Here is a 23,381-nt window from a genome sequence, read left to right as displayed (position 1 = left end):
GGACAATCCAATTGGAATTTCCAAGGAGTCTGTCCAAAAAGTAAAGTGTCCATATGAAGTTCACTTCCCATCAGAAGAAGTCAAGGAAGTGTCCCACAACTATGAGAACCCCAGGAAAACCCTATATACTAATTGGAAAACATTCCGGTGTGTCATCTAGTTGAGCAGAATCAATGGAAAAAGTCGTAAAACCATCGAGTTTTCGGTACACACATGAAATGTATTTAACTTTCCCATAGCTAGTACAGTTTTTCGTGTTACCATTTAGTGGGTTTGTGTGTGTGTGTGTGCTTGTTTGTTTGTAATTGGTTTAGCCTTACTTATTGGTTAAACATTTATTTCCCCTATCCCGTTCGTAATCCGCATATTTCCAAGATGTTTTTTTTATATATGTATATATCGCTACCGTTTTTATTTTGTTTTGTTTTGCTTCGTCTTCCATTCCAACACAACAACACAACACATCGTAAAAGAGTGACATCCCACTGCCGAGCCGATGATGGAAGGACGCACGTTCGCGTTGCAAAGAAGAATGAATGTTCGTTCTTGTCCACTCGTTACATTCCCTCCCACAGCGTTTCTGTTGTTGGACTCTAGCGCCAGCGATTTTATCAGTGTTTGATCAGTGAGTTAGTATGTGTGGTACGATTTACTATTTTTGATAAATGTTTACCATTATCTACACTTGTTGACATTGTTTGTATGCTGCATGAAATGCTAAGAAAAGTAAGAGCCGGAATAATAAAGATTGATGATTAAAGGTGTTTTTTACGTGTGTATTACGTTGGTACCCAATATGCGCTACCCCTTAACATTAAATCTGAACTATCTCTGTATGCGTGTGCAACTTAATACTCATAATTTCGGAAACGATTAGCACATATTGCCTGTGGCTGCATTTATCACCATGCAGCCATTTCAACCGGTTCCATCCTCTCAGTGCAGTGTATGGACCATGCAAAGCCAATGGCGATGTGCTTTTTCAGGCTGTTTATGAAGTACTATGGGTTTGGATTCGTGAATACGTACGATTTTGTGTGATCGTTCGGGCAGCAATGCCACACGCATCTGAATGAATAGTCTATAATTTGGTTTTGAACTACCTGCTAATGTTGCGCATCCATCAAGAACATCCAATCGTAAACCTATGTTGCTGTCATTCAGGGTTCTTAATAATAGATTGATGGTTCAACATATATAATATGGATTAAAAACGCATATCCAAAAACAAGCATACCTGAAACATTGCGACTGTAACAAATATTGAAAACAAGAGTAATTGAAATAAGAAATCAAATATTGCAATTAAACATTATCCCCGATACAACGCTATAATAAATTATCCAGGTCGCTGGCTGTTGTGTATTATTCTCTCACCAGCTAATAGTCCGACAAATCCGATTCCCCGCGCTGTGATTTGGGCTGCTTCTTCACTGAGATGTTACATACTGAGTGTATCTTTGCGGGTGTGTGTATGTGTGTGATGTACAACGCGCTTTCATCAACATTTGGGAATCAGCTCGTGGGCTCGTGTAGCACGCGCATTCGCTTGCCATCATTTCCCATTTAGAAGCTAATAGCAGGATGCTGATGAGGAATGTCGCACTCACCGACAGTTACTCGATACATTGCCATTTCGCTGATGCCATGATAGTGCACGAACGCGGCCACAAGTACAAGCACGTGGAAGATCTGATGCGATTGGAACTGCAAAACAAGCAGGTGATTGGGATTAGTATGGGATGTGCAATGATGATTTTTTTTCGCTTCTCCCAATCGTATATTTACCCAAATGTCGCACTTGCCCGGGAACCACCGTTCCGGAACGCGCAGGGCATAGAAAAGAGCGCCGAGAATGTACAGTAAGCCCATCAGGATAAGCCAACCCAGACTTGCCTGGGAAATTTTGCTAAACCATCCTTCCATAAGCACGTAATGAATAGCTGGAATAATTCCGGACAGCCCAAAACTCATAAAGACTCCTGGGAATGCAAACAAAAGTCAAGCGGTTAATGATGTACGGTGCACGCTGCTCCATTACTAATTGTGGCGCCAATCATACTCACCTGCACGGAGCGGTCTCAGATTTGGCTGCGAAAACTTGTCCCACAGGGAGGTAATGATCGAAGTAATTCCAAGCACGATCACCACAGTCAGGTAAATCAGCTTATGCTTATAGTGACAGTAGAAACCATAGTAAAGCCAAGGAACGAACGAACCCATGATGAGCAGAGCGATGCCACAATAGTCAAGCCTATTTAGCAGAACGGAAACAAATTAAACAATGTCACAACTTCTCTTCAATCCACGCAGTCGCAACGGGTCGAAATGTGGTCTTACTTTGAGAAAAGCTTTCCCACCATTTCCGAGTGGCAGCACAGCGTGTGGAACGCAAACGAAAATCCTAGACAGATGATTGCGCCGATGAAGAATGTGAGGAAGATGAGCTTCTCCTGTAGCTGAATTTCGAACGAGGGGCGCGTAAGGAAGTAGGCCGCCACGCCGATGAACATGACGCAACCCAACAGATGAGTCCATATGTTGCCGGTTTCGGTGTGTATGCGAAAGATGGACTTGAAGCAAGCGCTGAACGAAGGCAACGGAGGCCGGTGGCCTTTATGGAGGAAATCGTTATCCTGCAGCCAGGCCGGCAGGTTCTTGAAGTGGCAAACCTTCCAGGAAGCTTCCCACACCTTGCGCACAAACTCTTCCGCCTGCTCGGCCGCATTGTGCGCCAATGCACCCAGATCGATCTCGTCGGAAAGCACGCCCGCCTTCAGCACCTCAGTCATTTCTGCCTCGAGCAGCTGGTTATCCTCCGGCGTTGAGGGCAGCGGACAACCGACCCCATCGTCTTCCTCCTCCTCCAGATCGTCGTCATCATCGAGCAGGTCGATGTCTTCGGAAGCGAGGGAAACCTCCTCGGGGGCCCAAACACGCCGCTTTCTTATGCTGAAGTCAGCCTCCATCATGTTATTGAACAGCTGGTCACCGGGCGCCGCGTTCAGGGCACTTTTGAGACCGCTGCTCGATGCTGGCTGCTGCTGGATGCCACCCTCAATGCCATCGTTCATTTCGTAACGCAGTGAAGACATTGTGTTAGAGTTGTGTTGATTCTGAAAATAAAGTTTAAATGATTTAAATGGTTAGAGCACATGGTTTAAATGGTATTTCTAAAAGTTCTAATTTATTGATATTCAAACACGGAAAACATAGTCCGCCCGGTGTGTAGAAGGGTGGTGAATGTAACGACTGATAATTATCGACCAAACACGATAATTATCACATGTTGTTCTGTAAAAGACACGATGAACTCCAAACATCAATAACCGAAAGTGTTCTCGACGTCAATTATTTGACTTTGTGAGATGCCACAGCAAACACAGGGTCAGGCACTACGCAAATTAGAAAGTCAACTCTTCGATCGAATATAACACCTTAAAGAGCGTCCTTCGATCGAATATAACGTCCTTATAAGAGCGTCTTACTGTTAGGCGATCAATCAAAAACAGATATACTTTTTTTCGTTTAAAAAAACACAACTTTATCGGTGCCAATGACACAAATGCTCCGGATGTGCGTTCGCTTACCGCAGCTCGATCACCTTGGACTTCACTCTATCTCACACACACCGCAAACTGCGCTGACTTCCTTCCCTTATCAACTCTCTCAACAACCTGCACTTGTAACACAAATCGAACACATGTGCTGCTATGACGATTTTGTTTTGCAATTCGAAACTCCAAATACGCTGCATTAGAAGAACCGACAGCTCGATAAATATTACCGTAGAGCTTTGATATATCGCTAAACACAAAGCCCGCTCCCTTTAAACTGAACACAAAAGTCGAACCACACGCACACACACATACGCTCACGACCGCGAGTTAGTCAGGTAATGCGACGGCGAAGGAAAAATCAATAAACTGCCTCACCTTTTTCCTGGCCGCCCGTTTTCTTCACTGTCCTAGAATTAAAGACACAGAGCTGTGCAAATCCTTTACAAATATGTTCGGCAGGTTTAACATTCGTTTGAACTTTCCATGATAAAGCGTTGCTTATCAGAGGGAAGGAATTGTCTTTCTAATGCTTTCCGATTCATCGGTGTATCATGTGATTGCACAACAACTTTTTTTTTCGTTGAATGAGGGCCTACGGGATCAAGTTTCGATGACTAGCGAGTACAGTGCGTTAAACCGATAAAAAAATATTGGAAGGCACGTTTTGATAAGCTTTGCCTTGGGTTAGCATTGTTTTTCTTCGCACGAACACGTTCATAGCACATGCACCATTTTTCTTACTGTTATTGGAACGACTAGCTTCAAGCGGAAATGAATGAAATTACATCGAACAATTATGCTCTCTCTCTGGCTCTGTATGACGTTGAACTGCAAGAGAAAACTGCCACTAATGTATGGCCCCAAAACACATCCCCCACCAGTTAAAAGTTCATGTTGCTTAACGCAATGTTCAGGGGGTTTTTTTTTGGTGTCTTGCTACATAGTGCAAACTAATACAAACACAACACATATTAATAAACTACCTAACTCCTACACAGTTAAGACAAACTCCACAGTACAGCAGAAAGAAATCGTGAAACCATACGGCGAGGAAAATGGGAATTCCGTTTTCTACCTTTGCCAAACGTACCAGTAATTGTGGCTACAAAACAGCAAGTAGTCTCCAATGGCGATCCGATGCCGTAGCTACCACAAAGAGTGACCCTTTCTCCCTTCGACTCAGCTAAGCCCACAGAAGGGGCAGAAGGGATTTGCTACGTTGACGGCAACTGCACCCCGATCTCGGTTGATACGCACGCAACGACAACGAAAAAATCATGAGCCAGGACCACAGACGTATGGAAATGATCTGTCTATTTTGTTTTGACATTGCACGGTGACCACACTGGACCATAAGTTTGTCTGGTGTAGCACAATTATTCTTTATTAGAACACATCAAGCTTTGTTGCATATTGTGAGGAGAAGCGTGTGTAAATTAAAATTAACTTATTTTTACTTTGGACAGCATACAGCATTCATATTGAACTAAATCAAACGACACAACTTGCAAATGCCGCTAGCGAACATGATTAGCAAAAGGTTTGATAGAAAGCGAACTTTCGAATGCATCGATTTGACACCCCATCTACACGACAGTGCGACAATCGCGTTTGCAAAAATCAATTTTTGGCCAAAGAAATTGACGCGTTATCGAGCAGACACTGTTTTCACACGACATGTTTTTTTTTTGGGGAAATGTTCATAGAAACTTCATATAAAAAAAATTGAAAAAATCTGATCTAACTTTCTACGTGCTGTTTTGTGGGACTTTCACAAACAACTGTCGTGTAGAAACAGCGAAAACCCACATCTGTTTTATAATGTGCGTTTCAATTCTTATTGCAGCATGTCTGTTCGTAGTTGAAAGGATCCACTTCGAATCAGCAAATTTAAATCGTTTGTACAAAATATACATTTTCCCCTCTATCCTCCTTTTGTATGTAATTTTCAAGTGTTACAATTAATAGTTCTGTTTTCAACTAAAAGTGAGTCCCACACACGGAATGTTTTGTGCAAACGACTGGCTCTCTTTGTTTCTCAATGTTTGTGTTCTTGCTGTCAGTGCTGTTTTTCTCCATAAACATTCAATTACGATGCCGTTATCACTCTCTGGCGCCGTCTCTAGCATCGGGGTAAGAAAATATACAAAACAGCAAAATTTGCTACGGCTCAATATTTCTCTCGTCCGCCTCAACTGTGCTGTGCTAGTTGAGATGACTTTTACAATACGAAAAGGAAAGAAAAACAGTTTCCTGGAGAAGCACGGTCAAATTCATGCTCACGGAATATCATCTTTGCTGTGCTTCAGTGTGTGTGCGTGTGTGTTGAGTGAGAGTGAGTTTATGGCTGTACCGCGGCTGAGTAAATACGAACCAGAATCCGCTCAGTGAGAAGATTCTCCTTTGACAGCAGGCCCAATTTTCAAAACGTAGGAAAGCATCATCAGCGAAAAAGTGACGAGAATTCGCGTTCCGACCTTATCCGCACCTGCCAATTCTGTACCAGTCCAATGATAATTGTGTGTGCCGCAGGAACATTTGTGTGTGGTGCTGAATCACCGTCGCAATAGAATCGTCGCCGTAGGTAGTGTTCGCAAATGAGGAAAATTGGGTTTATATTTCGGTGTAATGCGAGGCAGGTTGTGTGTGCAAGGCAGAATCGTAGCGGAGACCTGCCCCGATGTAGCTACACCCACTAGGATAGTAATTCGGTTCGTGCGGTAATGGGCGCTTCCCCTTCTCGTGTTGCCTGTTTTTGCTATTTGCCTATCAATTTGGGTGGCAAGTGAAGAAGATATGCTCCACACGAAACCTCCGCTGCGCTGCGTGTGATTGTCAAGTGCGCGCAAGGTCTAAAAAGGAAATTTTACACCCTTTTTGCAGCATTGTTCCACTATGTTGTTGGGTGTGCAGTGTGTACTTCCTGTCCGTGTTTAATTAGCTGCTCACGAAACTGAGTAGCTATGCACATTCCAGTGCCAACCATGATTTGATGGTACATAGCAGTGCGCTGAATGCGGGAAAGGTTCAATGTCACGCATACGGGGCATGTATTTTAGAACGCTGTTGACAAATGTTGGCGAGAGAAATTGAAGAGAAGTGTCGTCCATATCCAATGCATGAAGTAGGTGCGAGCAATATGCTCCTGATGTTGGGTGCGATGATGCTGCTGTTTGAGAATTAATCGAACTGGGTTCGTGCCGAACACAGGTGTAAGACTACCCTTGTTCGTTGAACATAATTCCCTAATTTTGTCCGTACGGATTTGTGAGCAGTGGTGGTGAGCAGCAGCCCGTATCCTTTGCATCGAAAGGATTGGTTTACATTACTTTTTGTGTGCCTATTCGCAGTGGAACACGAACAGCAGCATCACAATAGAAAGTGCATAAACAAAAACAAAATACATTCGATGGTGGTCTGAAATATGAAGAGACAAATAAAAAACCACAGCCTTAATGTGCTTTTTCCACCCCATGAAGCCAGGTTGTGGTTTTAAGTTGTAGACCACAATTTCATGCCAAAACGGAAGCAATCTATTGGTTTGGGGGGCTCCGTTAGCCAGAGATCTTTCTCTCCGGGACAGGATGTGTAAACTAATCCCATCCTTCACATCCCAGGGGCTTCTCTGAGTCATGTTGGTTTGGTACGTTCACAGCGAACGACACACAATTTAGCTGGATTGTGGGATGCGTCCTTGTTTGTGTTAGTCGCCTGCTTATATTTACACAATCCCTGGGGTCGTCCTTTTATTGTGTGTTGTGTACTTAATTGTCGACCGTACAGAGCCTTCCTAGCTCAGTCGTTCTCTTCCCTGCTATTCCCAGCCGCCACGCTCTCATTGCAGTAGCCTTCGCTTGAAGGGTGCATTTAAAATTACGACCCGTATTTGCTCTGCGATTTTCACTGCCGACTCTTGCTGCGTTTTCCTCACTCTCCAAATCTCTCTCATTCTCTGACGCGGCGGCTCCCCTGCTTTAGCGCAAGCCAGCGCACAAGAAATCGTCAAGGATTTTCGCGATTGTGGGATGGGACACGGGATGATACGCTTACGTCTGGCAAAAATGCAAAGCACAACGTCCCTACATCCTGCCTCCTAACGCGATTGAGTGTGGGAGAACGTCGTGCATGGCTTGCGTACTACTAGAGCCCAGGCTCGTTCGTGTAGCTCACAAGCGTGTCACATCCGACGAGAAATGCTACGTTACTAACCATTTGTTCTCCTCTCAATAGGATTTGATGGTGTTGTGAGCTGCACAATTTACATTTGCCGAAACCAGTTCCGACAAGTTTTGAAGTGACTCTGGTTAAGTGGATCAAATCAGCTGTTCGTCTGACTCTAAATCTGTCCGTGCGTACGGCGGTGACGGCGGTTGCGTTTCGTTTGCATTCTAAAACGACTGAAAACCGGGATCATATTGCATTGTGCTGTTGAGTGGAACGCGCGGCATGAATTTGAGCAGCTCCGGTGGAGGCGGTACCGGCACCTCAGCGAACACTTCTGGCAGCAGCGGCGGTAGCGGAGGCTCCTACTCGGCCGTCGGAGGCGGCAGTGTTGGTGCCGGAGGTAGCAGTGCAAACAGCGCCAGCGTTAGTGCGGCAACAGGTAGCGGAGGGTACGGTAGCGGCAGTGGAGGATCGGGCAGCGAGATGCCTGCGGAAATTATTCGCCCAAAGGTTGTGACGGTGAAGCACCCGGAATCGAACAAACCGAAACCGACCACCAAGAAGGGAAAAGCGATACAAGCCGATGTGGACGTCATCAAAGAATTCCAGCGCTGCAAGGAGGAGAACATTCAGCGGCTGGATTTGAGCAAATCCTCCATCACGGTCATACCGGCCTCGGTTAAAGACTGCACGAGCTTGGTCGAGTTCTATCTGTACGGAAACAAGATCTCCTCGCTGCCCCCGGAGATTGGATGTCTGGCGAATCTGAAAACGTTGGCGCTGAACGAGAATTCCCTTACGTCGCTACCTGACTCGCTGCAAAATTTAAAGCAACTGAAAGTGCTCGATTTGCGGCATAATAAGCTGTCGGATATACCGGATGTGATTTACAAGCTGCACACATTAACTACACTCTATCTGCGCTTCAACCGAATCCGTGTCGTAGGAGACAATCTGAAGAATCTAAGCAGCTTGACGATGCTTAGCTTGAGAGAGAACAAGATTCACGAGCTACCAGCAGCAATCGGTCATCTAGTGAATCTGACGACATTGGACCTTTCGCACAATCACCTGAAGCATCTGCCCGAAGCGATTGGCAATTGCGTTAACCTAACTGCACTGGATCTGCAGCATAACGATCTACTGGACATACCGGAATCGATAGGTAATTTGTCGAACCTGATGCGACTCGGGTTGCGCTACAACCAGCTGACGTCAATTCCAGTGTCACTGAAAAACTGCACGCATATGGATGAGTTCAACGTGGAGGGGAACGGCATCAGCCAGCTGCCGGATGGGTTGCTAGCTAGCTTAAGCAACTTGACCACAATCACTCTATCGCGCAATGCGTTCCACAGCTATCCATCTGGCGGCCCAGCCCAGTTTACGAACGTGACAAGCATCAATCTGGAGCACAATCAGATCGACAAGATACAGTATGGAATATTTTCCCGTGCCAAAGGACTAACTAAGCTGAACATGAAGGAGAACGCGCTGACTTCGCTACCGCTCGACATCGGTACCTGGACCCAGATGGTGGAGCTAAACTTCGGTACCAACTCGCTGACGAAGCTTCCGGACGACATACACTGCCTGCAAAACCTGGAGATTCTCATTCTATCGAACAACCTGCTGAAGCGAATACCAAACACGATAGGCAATCTGAAGAAGTTGCGCGTGCTCGATCTCGAAGAAAATCGGCTAGAGTCGCTGCCGTCGGAGATCGGGCTGTTGCACGATTTGCAGAAGTTGATACTGCAGTCGAACCAGCTGAGCGCACTACCACGCACAATCGGTCATCTGACAAACCTGACGTACCTGTCGGTCGGGGAAAACAATCTGCAGTTCCTGCCGGAGGAGATCGGCACGCTGGAGAACCTGGAATCGCTCTATATTAACGATAATCCATCGCTAATTAAGCTACCGTACGAGCTGGCCCTGTGCCAGAATCTTGCGATTATGAGCATCGAAAACTGTCCGCTGTCGGCCCTTCCACCAGAGGTAGTCAGTGGGGGTCCAAGTCTCGTCATACAGTACCTCAAGCTTCATTCGCCATACCGACAAATGTGATTTGCTAGCAAAACGATCGCTCTTTGCCGCGAGCATTGCGTGTGTAGTGCTTTCCATGCGTATAGATTGTGGATCGCGCCGTACCCGTCGTTATCCTTTTCGGCCTAGCCGTCGATATTGTGTTTAATGTTGTGAAACCACCCCCCTCCCAAACCAAAACCACGCCACGGATGGAAATCACATTTAAAATAGCATAAAAAGTAAACGAAATGCACATACGAGAAGAAAAAAAAAACACACACACAAAAACACAAAACAAATTCAATCAATGTGATTAAAATAAAGCTTTAATGTTATTGCTTATTAAACAAACAAAAAACAAAAAAGGAATACACAAAGCATACGACAGCGTGGACGTCAAATTAGCGCTCAGTGCAGAATGTAACGGCAATGCGGTATTTATGAACACTCTATTCATCAAAACGAACCGCGACCGATAAACAAACAAAATACTTCGTTATTGTTTCATAAACTGTTAACTGAAATTGTGTGTGCGAATGGAAATGCTCTCGAGTCGGTCTCCTTTAGTGTTGTGTTTTACATGTTTTACGGCGTGCACGAACGACTAGTTGTCTTTTCCCTTTCTGGAAACAGTGAAAACAAGAAGAAATGTGACAATAGTGGCAAAAGCAGACGCGCAATGAACGACAGTATTTATTGGATGGAATTTTTAAATTGCGATACACCTACATTTGAAGTGATAGTTTGCTGGAGAACCACATATTATTGTGCTTGCACGAGACTTTCGATTGGGATATGATGGAATTGCTACAAGTAGTTACAATTTCGGTAAGTAGATTTACTCTTGTTTTAAAAACTAAACATGTAACATGTTGGAACTCAAACTATATTTTATCTGTGATTGGGAAACGATTCCGTTTGAACTAGAGTTTCGGACAAATTTACAACAGTTATCAGACTTTCTGTTTTTGAAAAATAAAACAGTTTTATTCGAATGAAAACAAAGAAAGATCATATGCGAATAGAGGGGATGCGTTTGAAAGTAGAATTATAAAGCATGTTGGAGATTTTTGATACCCGGTACCTACTTTTTATTAACTTGTGAAACGTTACTTGTTGTAACAACAGGTATTAGCTGTTTCGAACTCAATTTTCTATAGAAGCTACAATTGAATGCATCAATTTCCCACTAAAATGCACTTCTATATGCTCAATTTATTTGAGACCGTTGAGGGCAGCACGTTTCGATTAAATGGAAGGGACTTGAACGGATGAATTGAACATGAAAAGTAACACTGGTATATGCCAAATCGCCGGACGATGGAGCTGGCGAGCGATGATGCACTTTTTGCTGAAAATTAGTTCTTCTTCCGTTGAACTATCACTGGACCGAGGTTGTCGCCACATTCCTTGTTATGGGCACCATGTGATCCATCGCAGTACGGCCACTGGAAATGGGATTAAAGAAGCAAAAAGATATCAGTTATCTGCCTGTCAGCTAGAAAATGCATGCTTTGCTGCATTTGCACAAGATGTCGTGTGATGGTGGGACAAACACTTACGTTGTTCGATTTCCAGCATCGACAGAAGGCTGCTTTTTCGGCAATATCCTCAATATCGATCATGTCTACAACCTTTGCTTCCTCCAATCGAATCTTGTTGTTTGCCTTTTGCGAGGGTTTCGGACGGGCTTCGGGGCAGAAGGCCAAGTACGACATATACACGACTCCAGCCACGGCCGCTGTCGGTGGTACGAGCGACAGCCAATCCTTAACTGCAATCAACGGAAACATACAAAATGTCGCATTATATTTCCGCCGTTAAAATTGGAGCTACAATTGTGTGCTGAAAGTATAGTTTTACTCAGAAGGAAAATCTATGCAAGCAGACACATCCAGTCCAACACAAATGCTGCCGCGCGTCTTGTCGTGGGAATTATCTGTATGTGTGACTGCAAACAAATCTTACATAACGAGCAGGCTTTCATGTTAGCTTAGAAGCCCACGGTTCTCGTTTTCTAATCTAGCCGATAACAATGTGCTGGCATGTTTTAAAAAATGGTGCCTTCTCGGCGGGTGAAGGACCCCGTTTTACTCTCGTGTCGCGGTTGTCTTCGTTCCACTCCGCCTTTCTCTCTTTCAACGTTGCATCCATCGGAGGCAATAAGATACGCATGAACGGTCTAATAACTGTGTTCGTGTGGCAACATTGGATCATGATGCCGTGAATCAGTTGCAGGGTGGGTTAAAATACGCCGTGTGCAGGTATATTACCTAAAATAGTACTTACATCCTAGTCGGAACCATCCTCCGAAAGTGTCCGGTATTGGCAAACCAGACAAATAGTTGGGAACGGTTGTTTTCACCAGTCCGGAAAGCAGCTGCATGATGGTTACAAATGGCTTTTGCACAACACTTTAACGTCCAAGCAAACTGTGTTTCTCCTGTGTACACGCTGAAGTGTATGGGAATTGAAACAGCAAATGAACGATTGCGGCGAGCAAACTAGATCTACTCTCCAATTGTACGTGCTCTGTTGTTTCGCTACACAACGATCAGCAACGACAAGTGCAGTGAGGGAAGTTTGTTAAACGCCGGAAGGCCAGATGTCGGTTTTTCACACGATTGGCAAAAGACGGTGCACTAGTTAAGCACCTAAATATTTCAACAATCCGTCAGCCCAACGGAAGTGTACCGAATTTTGCTTTCCGTGCAAATGATTTGCAAAACTAACTCCACTGACACCGCACTTAGTGGGAAGGAAAAGTTAGGAATGGTCCGAGTCTGATTCTTTCTCGCTTCTTCTTTGCTTTTTCTCGTTCATACTAATGCCATCTTTCCTGCATACCGCTACATTCGACGGGTCGGCATACGGTGTTATCATTGCTCTCGTTCACTCTCACGCAATATAGAACGAGAAAAAAGAGCATAGCTATAGAGCGCAGAATATATCGTTTAGCTGTCAAGCAGTGAGAGCAAAACGTGGAACAACATTAGGGCCAGTGTGGCCAGATTATATTGGCAGATTTCGGTAGGAGTACTAACATTTTATCTGTAGTTTTCAGCAGGTTAAAACTCGAAACTCAGTTAAAAAGAAGTGTTAAGCGAGGGGGCGGGGCAGGGAGGGGGATGCTAATGCGCAAAATGAAAGTTCCATCTCACGAGAATATGCATCCTTTATCTAGGATGGATGGATTACATTTGGTTCAGCGGTTACACAAATGAAGGTCTTTCTGAAGTGTCGATCTGAAAATTGTACTAGAAATTCTAAGCCAAAGAAGGACTAAGGAGCATATTTTTACCACTTCTCAGTGGTGGCAAGTTCTTTTTCTCGGGGCTCCACTCGACCGCTTAGGGCCGCTGCAGGGCTCCATAGGATGCGATTTTATCGTACGTGTTGTCATTTGATTTTCGCTGTATTATTTCGATTGATTTGATTATTTGGCTGAGTTTTATAGCACCGAAAAACCGACGTGACACTTCGAACAAAATGAGCATCAAAAGTTGTCTCGTTATTTCAAATGAAAATACGTTACACACTAGCGTCATCTCTATAATGAATCGCTTACTATTCTGACACAGACGAGAAACTGCTGAACCTCTTTTTGTTTTTCTCCGCAAATTCCAATGCGCATTGTTTTATTTACTTCTCACATCTTCTGCAGTGATTTGGAATCTTATAAAATGATTTTCTTGGGTGTTTTGTCCAATAATTATCACAAAATCTTGCCTCACACTTCCTTCGCTATTTGTATTTAGAAAAGTTGTTTACATCGAAGCAGCAGTGAACAGAGCTTACTTTGACAGAAGTGATTGCTTCAATTGCAAATGACAGTACTTTCGTGTGGGACACTTCAGTAACGCCAGTATCAAGTCGGTTTGTCGGTGTTTATAGTTCAATGACTAATAAAATTGAGATTTTTCCTTCAAACCCTAGATATGTATATCGGTATTCCTGATCACTCTGATTAAGGCTTCGACATAGCAGCTTGCGTTTGCACAGTATTGGCATTACAGGGTTTCGAATCATATAAGGGAATAGTTCAACCACTTAGGGGAATGTTGCAAATCGGTAGGGGAATGTTGCAAGCAAGCTGTGGATGTTTGCAATCACTTAGGGGAGTTTTGCAATCGATTAGGGGAATGTTGCAAGCGTACTGTGGAGCTGTCAGCAGACTGTGGGTGCCGGTGTAAAAAGCTACGAAGTAATACCGATGATGTTTATTTAAAAACACCGTTTGGAATTGTTTTCGTGTGGGATTCTGCTGTACACATGATAAACTAAATAAATCCTGCTGCGGAGCCATAATTAAACATGATAAGTTAGTAAGATTGACGAAAATATTTTAAGGTATTTACAGCGGCACCCACAGTCTGATGACAGCTCCACAGTACGCTTGCAACATTCCCCTAATCGATTGCAAAACTCCCCTAAGTGATTGCAAACATCCACAGCTTGCATGCAATATGCTCCTACCGATTTGCAACATTCCCCTAAGTGGTTGAACTATTGCTTTATATGATTCGAAACCCTGTAATGACAGCTCTAGCCTGCTGTGTGTTGAAAATTGAAAAACATATTTTGCCGCATTGTATCGGCTAAATTTGGTTTATAAAAATAGCGATTTGGTTAAAAAATAGCAAAATTCAAAACCATTTTTTTGTATTTACAGAAAAACGGTATTAATGTCTTACATTAAATTAATTATAAAGCGAACATAAATTGTATCAAGACAACGGTCGCAAATTTTGCGTAATTTGGTACAGTAATTGCCATACCGCTTCAAAAGTATCCAGCTTAACCAGTAATTGTTTTGTTGAAGGTTGTCAATATTTTAAGGCCGGGCTACATTGATCGTACTCCTGAGTGTAATTTTTGTGAACGCGTACGCCATCTAGCGGTGGCGGGTTGAAGCTACATGTTGGTATAATTTATCTGTCAAAAACGTTTTGGGTCGAGGAGGCTATAATTTTACCCAATGATGGATAGAGATTGGAAGATGGGGAAAAATGTGGCCCAGTGCTTTGTATGAATGACGATTTGTCCAACAACAACAATTAACGGCCTACTTTGTTGCAATTTATGGACTTTTATCAACATTTCCTACGGCAAACAGGTAGCCTGGTCGAAACTTGATGAGACACCAAGTATGAATAATTTTGGCACTTAAATTATACCCACATCTAGCTTGCGCTGGTCGCCGCCAGATGCGCTAGTGAAAATCAAAATTACGCTTGCGAGTACGATCAATGTAGCCCGGCCTTAAAGTTTTGAATATCTATGAATCTTAAAAAGTTCATGATCATCGGAAAATTTATTTAATTTTAATGATGAAGATAGTTTCACGGAAGAGCCATAATTATCAAAATCAGCGATCGTCAAAGTGCGACTTGCGAGCCGCATACGCCTCTTTGATATCGAGACGGTGGGTCTTGATGGTTCATACACTTCATAGAACTATCACACATTTTTATTCTTGGTTTAACAATTTGGCTTTTCAAGTGAAACTATACGAACATTATTGTAGAATTTGACTCTAAATGAATGTTTATTTAAAATTTCTAAATTATAAATACATTATCAATGAAACCCTGATGAACTCAACCAATCAATATTAAATATTTTTGTTGTGCTTATAATAATAGATTTTTTTTGGTTTCATTTCAGACTTCTTGATTGAGTTCCCCGAGTTTCTACCTAATTATAATACAAAAATCAATACCCAGGAAAAATATCTTTCGAATGCATAATTTACACATACAACTTGCAAAAGGAACCGTGATTTTATTTAAAAAATATTATGTGTATGTGCGATATTTAAAAAAAATCACTAGCGTCTAACAACTTGAACGATTTATTTGATGTTTTATTATATTTGATGATTTCTTTTTGAATGCGGATTATTATCATCAATGTTATTATTATGAGAAGATGTGAAAATCATGAAGCAAAGATGGTATAGATTTTATTCGGCATAACTATCAAAGTAATTCCTACAGTGATAAGGTCGATCTTGTTTTATAATATTTTATTCGTTAAAAAAAACCTTCTATAATCCCATAGTTATTTGGTAAATTTTCTTTGTTCGGTACAGTATTTGCGAAAAAAAGAGTGGTTGGCAAGAAATGATTTTATGAATGTTATTTTAAAAAAATAGTTTGATAAGCGATAATGTATCATTTCTTGTAATTGTAACATTATTCATGGCAATATGAGGATTCCGGAATACAGATTACTGCAACGAATTTAAAGCTTTTGAACGTTAATGTGAATGGATAGTAGAAACGTTAAACGAAGGAACAAAAACATAAATATGTCTTTTGAATGATGCGTACGCTAAAAAGTAACGTTTGTATAACTTGTATGAGTTTGGGAGGTGCACTCTCGCGAGACTCATTGATTTGACTATGCGCTTTTAAAAGCGAATTGTGACCATTTCAAACTTTTGTTTGCGAATATCCGTTGGATCGTCATTTTAATCTAGTCATTAAAAAACAATAAATTTGATTATTTTAGTTACACAGTGTGGTGTGACCTGAGGCTAAATAGTAAAGATTAAGTGTAAACGAAAAAAAAACTAAGATAAAAATATCTATGACAAAAAAACGAAACATTTAAAAGAAGTTAGCAAACACAAACACAGTTTAAGCAGCTCAAACAGTTTAACAATCTGGTACCCAGAAATCAGTTAAAACAACGTAGAGTGGAATGCGTAAATGGCCTAAATAATTAAATGTAGCGATGAAAAAATAATACTAAAGAAGCTAAATGAACAGTAGAAAACACGACACAAAAAAGAAAACATGCGCTAACATTATAAAAATAAAATAACGTGTACATTGAAAGGATTGTGTGCAAATGAAGCGAAACTTCCTTACACAACAAAAATGTAAAACATGACGTAAAAATATCAGTTTAAATGTTACAAAAATACGACGATGCACGCAGGACAACAACACAGGTTGATCTCTAACTATCGTTGAGATTTACAAACAATACGCGTAGATCATACATACATCGGATTGCTATGGTAATGTAATGTCACAAACAAATAGATCCGCTGTATCGTGTTATATATATAGCGTGTGTTCGTCAAAGATCGAATTTAACAGAAAAAAATAAAGGAATTGACATTTTTAAGTACGATACATCATAAAAAGCATGAATGTCATTCCAATTGGCAAAACAAAAAAAAAATGGGAAACGTTAGTGAAAAGTGTTTTGAAAAGTTCTCCTTGCTGCACAACACACACTATTATATGAACACGTACACACTGTTGTTCCCTTGCTCAACTTTCGTGTTTCATAATCATACTCAGTTGAAAGCTTATTCTTACAAGTGCCATATGTATTGTTTACGTGTGAGCAAGCGGAATGAATTTTGACGTTACAGATGATTTCAATCGATATTTTAATTGATTTCAAATACAATACACTGCATATTTGCATGTATGTTTTTGCCACATCCGATGTCCAAAAAAGTCTTTGGAGCATAGCATGGCATTACAGGGATTTTCGAGGGCTCTGGTAATTTTGGGACATTTCTTTTGGATCTTTTCTTCTGGGAAGTGAACATAATACGACGGGTCTTGTAAATCCAGTGCATGAGAAATTCCACTCGGATTTCAAATGAGCCTGCCCCAAAAGGGTACGGTATAGTCCATTTACCAAAAGAAAAGGTCAACAAAATGTCCCAAATTTATCAGAATCCCTGAAAACTCCGCGTAATATGGTGGACATGTTTGTACTGCAAGGCGGAAGAATGGGGGAAAAAACAAGATGTGGATGTTGGAATAGCCCGTACACCATCTTTTATTATTAACATTAACGTGGAATATGTACGGAAGGAACATAATATAACAAAAAAGATACTAACCTAGAAGTGTAGCACATAAGATTAACACAGACACACTAAATGTATAAAATATGCTGAGAGCAACCGATTATATTTAAATTTATATGTAATGCGAACCATGAGTACGCATGATCATGATATAATATGATTTGATATAGAAATATCAGCATGTATTTTACTAGCCCAAGCGAGGGCCGGGGAATCTAGAACAGGAGCCAGTAAAAGCGAGCGAAAGTAGATGAAAATACGAAAATACGCACACAGACAAAACACAAAAGCATTCTGATTCAACGTAGTAGCAAATACTACGCCAGGAGATGGTGGAAAATAGCATTTGAATTGTGAGAGACAGTATCGCTAATCAATGCGAGGCAGCAGCAGCTCGGTCGTATGTATAGAAAAAAAAGCAAATTTAGTAGTGATCCTCGGATCCCCGCGGAACCCCCCACGGCATGTCAAACATGTGTCATATATAGTACATATATTTAGCATTCGTGAAAAGTATAATTATAAAATCACTACAAACACAGGGCTTCTCTAGTGACAGGGTTGTGAATCAGCCCGTAAGTGGTAGGAAACGCAGAAGTAACCGACTACAACTTTAGTTCATATGAATAGCTATGAAATATATCTGGCAAACGAATATTAGAGTATGATACCAAAATAAAGCAAAAACAACATAACAAAAGTACAGCGAAAAAATGGTTGCAAATTTGAATGTTAAGAACAATGGACGCGCTCGTTTAGAGAGACAGTAAGAGAAGCAAGACAAAATTAATATCGACAGTCTTGTGTTCAAACGCGGTGTTAGATTTCATAGCATTATATGGCGAAGTTAACGAGAAACAACATTTATTATCCTTTTCTATTTTTCTTCTTCTTCTTTATGATTTGAAAATGTGAGCTCCTGTTGATTGAAACGTTGTTAGACCCAGACGAAGAGCTAGCATTATAGGGGTTTACAGGGGTTCACCTAATTTTGGGACACCTTCGTTACTTTTTCTTATAGGAAGTGAACTTTTTTACAGGCTTGTGGGACATTCTTATTGGATTGAGTTTTCAAATAAACTTATCACATAAAATTCATTCTTAATAAGTCACTAATTGTCCCATAATAAAGAAGCCCCTGGAGCACAAAAAACTCAAATATTATTTGCTTTTAAAAATCTACGTAAATTCGTAATCATAGCTTGATTTCGTTGCTTTTATAAGCTTTTTTTTATTGTACACATTGTTAGACTTGAGAGAAAAGATTTTGACTATCACCTGAGTATTTCCGTTACTGTAGTTCCTGAGTGCCAAAACGTTCTAATAAATGATTGAATGTGCGGAACGAAGTTGAAAGATAACAGTAAGAACTTGATACATTTGTAGAACTTGGGACAATCGTTTATGAGGGATATGAATCGCCGACACGAATGGATGTTAATTTATTTGTCGAAACTAACAACTTCATGCACTATTTAAGTCATTGGACAAACTGACTAATATAAGAAAGGAAATAAGTGTGTGAGGAAGGTCCGATGAAGGAAGAGAAGGAGCATTCAAAACGAAAGCTAAACAACAACCCGACAACATACTGTTTTACAGAGTAAACGACTACGTATTTAAAGATCTAGTTTGATGATTCTTTAGCAAGCTGTTGAATAATTTTCCAATCCAACTTCCAACGTTTTTATTGGATAAAATCGGATGGCTCGGTACGCGAACCACTCAAGTTCTAGGAAAAACACTGACAAACAAGGAAGACAAGGACAAAATTTCATAAATAAATGTTTATACATGTATAAAAACTGTGTTCTCGTGAGCTTACATTACGGGGATAAAAATTGAGAAAATGGGTTTAAATTTATTCGTCATTTGTTTTTAGCCTCGTAGTGCATAAAGAGTATTCATTAGGATGCTCAGTCCCTAGAATTCATATATCATCCGATATCCCAGAAGTACCGAATCTTGATGCAGCCAACGAACTTGCTGTGTTCCTCTGCGCTTCGTGTCGAACACCTTCTTAGTAGGGCACTAGTCCGGCATCTACACAACAAGCCCCGGCCATCGTATCTTGCCAGCCTTTTCGCCATCATTAGGATGCACGGTTCGCCGTACTGTTCAGCAAGCTCCATGTTCGAACACACCGCCAAAGATGGTTCGAAGACTCGTGTACATAGAGGACCACCAGGTGAATCAATCAGGTATGCAGGTATTCCCCGATATACGCCATACTCGATATTTCTTAATTTGAGCGGATTGTACTGATTAGACACATCAAATGTCAAATACAAATTAATTCCCTTTTAGACGACTTTCAAAAACCATTACCAGTAGCTACAAAATTCAATCTTCAGTTGAAATCAAATCAAATAACTAATTTAGGGGCACTACAACTTTAAGCAAAATTGTACAAAAAAATATGTGTAATTTGACTGAGAGCCTCGAAATTCGACTTACCCTAATATTCGAGATACGCTATTGTCTCCGATGCGCATTAATAGCGTATATCGGAGATAACCTGTATATCCTACATTTCGTGCGGTCTCGAAGTCTTCTAGATCTCAGCAGTCGGAGAAGCCCATATCATACACGATTCCTTGCTGATGTCGATGTCCGAAGTGACGACCGTCCCAAGATAGCAGAACTCCTTTACTACCTCGAGATTGTCGACGTCAACTAATACACTGCCTCCCAGTTGGACGACCCTATTACAGGGCTGAGCCTCCGGCACTTCGTCTTCGTCGTATTGATTCTCAATCCAATTCTTGCTGCTTCGCGTTTGGGTCGGGTATACGCCTCACACACCTTCGCTGTTGTCCTACCGATGATGTCAATGTCATCCAAGAAGCCAATAAGTTGGAAAGACAGGTAGAGGAACGTGCCACAGATGTCGTTGTCTAGCTCCGCGCTTCGCATGACACCTTCCAGAGCGATGCTGAAAAGCAGATAAGAGAGTCCGCCACCTTGTCTCGGTGAGATTCGAACGACTCCGACGGCTCCAACCGGCTGTGTCGGCTCCAACAGTTCCGACTGCTCCGAACGGCTCTGGACGGCTCCGACGGCTCCAACGGTTCCGACAGATCCGGGCAGAATCGACTTTAACGCCGGAGTAGCAATGCTCGGAAGCGATTCCGAGCCGTGAGTGCGATTCCGATGACCCATCACTAATCCAAACCTACGTAGGCGTGACGTACAGATAGGTGAACGCACTTTTGAAGTCGTCCCAGAATTCACCTATCTTGGGTCAAATGTCAGCAACGACAATAGCATGGAAGCAGAGTTGCGCCAAAGGATGCTGGCTCCGGAGGAACCGGTCATTTTATAGCCTGAAAAATCAGTTCACCTCAAAGAACCTGTCCCGACAGACAAAGCTAGGACTATATAGTACCTATATAGTACCGGTACTCCTTGCTACAGGGGGACGATCTTTTCTAGGCTTGAACCCATGACGGGCATGTTATTGAGTCGTTCGAGTTGACGACTGTACCACGGGACCGCCTCCTGTAGCAAGGATTGACTATCCGGCTACGTGGTAATGAATTAAGTCTCGAAAGCCTGTATAGGCCGGCATGTCCGCGTAGGACGTTACGCCAAATAGAAGATAGTACCGGTACTCACATACGCCTATAAGACATGGACACTGCGACATGGCCTACGACACTGTCCATATCTGACGAAACCCTCTTAGCCGCGTTCGAGAGGATGATGTTCAGAAGGATACTTTGCCTCGTATTTGTGAAAGGACAATGGAGGAGCCGTTATAATAACGAGCTATACGAGATGTAGGTTCGCCAGGTTCCGGTGGGCTGGCCATATTGTACGCATGGAAACGGACGACCCAGCCCGTAAAGTCTTTTTAGGCCGTCCACAAGGACAGAGGAGACGTGGCAGGCCCAAATTGAGGTGGCAAGATGGCGTGAAGGCTGGGATAACGGACTGGCAGGCAGACGAAGGCGCGAGACCGTGAGCGATTACGGACACTTTTGAGGCAGGCCAAGAACGCAAAGCAGTTGTAGCGCCGGATAAGTATGTAAGTAAATAGGTAATTTGGGGGATATTTAATAACTTTCATATGCGTGCAAAGGATTTTTGAAAAAAGGAACTTAAATTCCAGGTGCCTTTTAACTCCAAGGAACACAATTAGAGGAACAAATTCAGAATCAACCCATGTCGATCCTGGAATTTTACAGAAGTCATATTGGTGCTAGAACCGATTCCAATCCCATACAGGTGTTAGAATGAGTCATGAACCTACACTGGCCCTGGAACTGATGGCAACCTCTTACCTTACCGTCCCTGGAATTGATCTCGAACCCAGAGGCTACTCAAAACCTACTATACAAGTCCTTTTTTATCATCGATACTATCATTTACTCAGACGAATCAACAACATGAACGTTCTGGGTTCAAGCATTGTAATGACCAGAGCCAAGCAATAAGTCCCGAAAGCCTGTATAGGCTGACATGACCCGTTACTCCTTTAAAAAGTTATTTGTTGCACAAACTTTTTTGAAAAATTTTGCCGCGACATTTTCATACATCCGGACCTACAGTAGTGGCCACCTAAAGTAGGACACCTATATTCTGACTTATGGGCTTCCTGAACAGTTCCTTACAACTTTTTGGAAAGCTTTCCTCACACGTAGCTTTGTTTCAGCTAAAAATTAGGCTCTCCATGGGAAAATCTCGAAAAACTACGGAAAAACGATGATCTATTGTATTCTGACAGTAATATTCATCATTCTTCTCCTTGCCTTACAAAACACTCAAAATTATGTCGGCGTTTGCCATAACTAAAGCGGTTGCCATTATATGGATGTCAACTAAACAAAAAGCATCCAAAAAAGTAAACATATTGTATGGTTTGATAACTATACCTAGGAAAAGTTAAGTAAAGACGGACAATACGGGAAAGATTGACACTACAACGCTGCAACACTGGATACAAGTAATTATTAAATATTTCAACAATGTCTCATCCCATCTGAAAGTGTGACCATTTTTCTATCGTGCGTTGTGGATCTAATATTACTACAACGGATGCTAATGATAATATCCGGCTAAAGAGCATTTGTCAATCCGGCTTTGAAACTCATCGTTTCTAGGTATTGACTTCTCACACCTCCCAAACGCATTTTTTCCATGGCGCCTAATCCAGATACGAGGCGCTGATGGCAATGTCCGATCTTTTCAATGTACAGAAGAACGCAACTCGCCATTTCTAAGCATGAGTCTCTCCTCCTTCTGTTGTACATTTCGATATCCAGGATCCATTGGCATCAACAGACGCTTTGAATTCGATCAACGTGATTCACGGGCATCCTTTAGTGTGGAAACACTCAGCATACTGGTTGGCTTGGCAACAGATCCTTCGTTCATGGTTCCTAACATGTTCAGGACTATCCATCGCTCCTTGGGACGTGTTAGACTTTTCGCGGAACTGTGCTGCAATGTGCCAAAGATACAGGGCCCTTTTTGCAGAGTGCCCTTCACAGTCAATACTTCCTGGGATAGCTTTAGAGAATCCCCTTGAAATCGTTATGATTTTAGTAATCTTCTGACGTTTCAAAATCGACACCTTTGAAAAGAATGTGGCCTTTTCGTAATGTCTTCCCAGCTTTTCCCCCACTTAGTTTTCTCTGTCTTGCAGCCCTTAATTAGATTCAGCTGGTTATCTTTCAGTAAAAGGCCTATCGTTGCTCGCGCCTTCTGATCACTATTCTTCCGTACTGTTCCGGTAGCTTCGATGGTTGGACTCGCCGTCTTGTTACCTGGTCTATCGC

The 23,381-nt window shown here is 42.1% G+C and overlaps 3 protein-coding genes across 11 annotated transcripts; 1 reads left to right on the top strand and 2 right to left on the bottom strand.

Annotated features, from left to right (window-relative positions):
* Positions 1-199: 199 nt before the first annotated feature.
* On the bottom strand, positions 200-4,848 carry LOC120896159 (adiponectin receptor protein). Of its 4 annotated transcripts, XR_005738403.1 has the most exons (6): positions 4,651-4,848; positions 2,341-3,116; positions 2,067-2,254; positions 1,789-1,982; positions 1,378-1,707; positions 200-1,251 (listed from the first exon to the last, which is right to left on the bottom strand). XR_005738403.1 is itself a non-coding variant. In XM_040300090.1 (5 exons), exons 2-5 carry the CDS (start codon positions 3,093-3,095, stop codon positions 1,567-1,569), a joined length of 1,278 nt encoding a protein of 425 aa, XP_040156024.1. In that variant the 5' UTR covers positions 3,096-3,116; positions 4,651-4,848; the 3' UTR covers positions 200-1,566. The 4 variants fall into 4 exon arrangements, 3 of the variants coding, with proteins under 3 accessions (XP_040156024.1, XP_040156025.1, XP_040156027.1); XM_040300090.1 differs by having other exon boundaries at positions 200-1,707; XM_040300091.1 differs by lacking the exon at positions 4,651-4,848 and adding an exon at positions 3,936-4,413 and having other exon boundaries at positions 200-1,707.
* A 716-nt stretch (positions 4,849-5,564) lies between these two features.
* On the top strand, positions 5,565-18,635 carry LOC120908396 (leucine-rich repeat protein soc-2 homolog). Of its 6 annotated transcripts, none has more exons than XM_040319344.1 (3): positions 5,565-5,693; positions 7,791-10,583; positions 15,423-18,635. In XM_040319344.1, exon 2 carries the CDS (start codon positions 8,007-8,009, stop codon positions 9,792-9,794), a length of 1,788 nt encoding a protein of 595 aa, XP_040175278.1. In that variant the 5' UTR covers positions 5,565-5,693; positions 7,791-8,006; the 3' UTR covers positions 9,795-10,583; positions 15,423-18,635. The 6 variants fall into 6 exon arrangements, with proteins under 6 accessions (XP_040175278.1, XP_040175280.1, XP_040175277.1 ...); XM_040319346.1 differs by lacking the exon at positions 5,565-5,693 and adding an exon at positions 5,813-5,895; XM_040319343.1 differs by lacking the exon at positions 5,565-5,693 and adding an exon at positions 5,937-6,140.
* LOC120908397 (CDGSH iron-sulfur domain-containing protein 2 homolog) lies at positions 10,715-12,566 on the bottom strand. The gene is made up of 3 exons (XM_040319348.1): positions 12,045-12,566; positions 11,318-11,529; positions 10,715-11,203 (listed from the first exon to the last, which is right to left on the bottom strand). Exons 1-3 carry the CDS (start codon positions 12,139-12,141, stop codon positions 11,114-11,116), a joined length of 399 nt encoding a protein of 132 aa, XP_040175282.1. The 5' UTR covers positions 12,142-12,566; the 3' UTR covers positions 10,715-11,113.
* Positions 18,636-23,381: the final 4,746 nt, after the last annotated feature.

Source organism: Anopheles arabiensis, chromosome 2 (assembly GCF_016920715.1).
Source record: "Anopheles arabiensis isolate DONGOLA chromosome 2, AaraD3, whole genome shotgun sequence".
Taxonomy (NCBI): Eukaryota; Metazoa; Arthropoda; class Insecta; order Diptera; family Culicidae; genus Anopheles; species Anopheles arabiensis.
The sequence above is the reverse complement of the archived record's forward strand: the minus strand, read 5'-3'. Positions and strand labels throughout refer to the sequence as shown.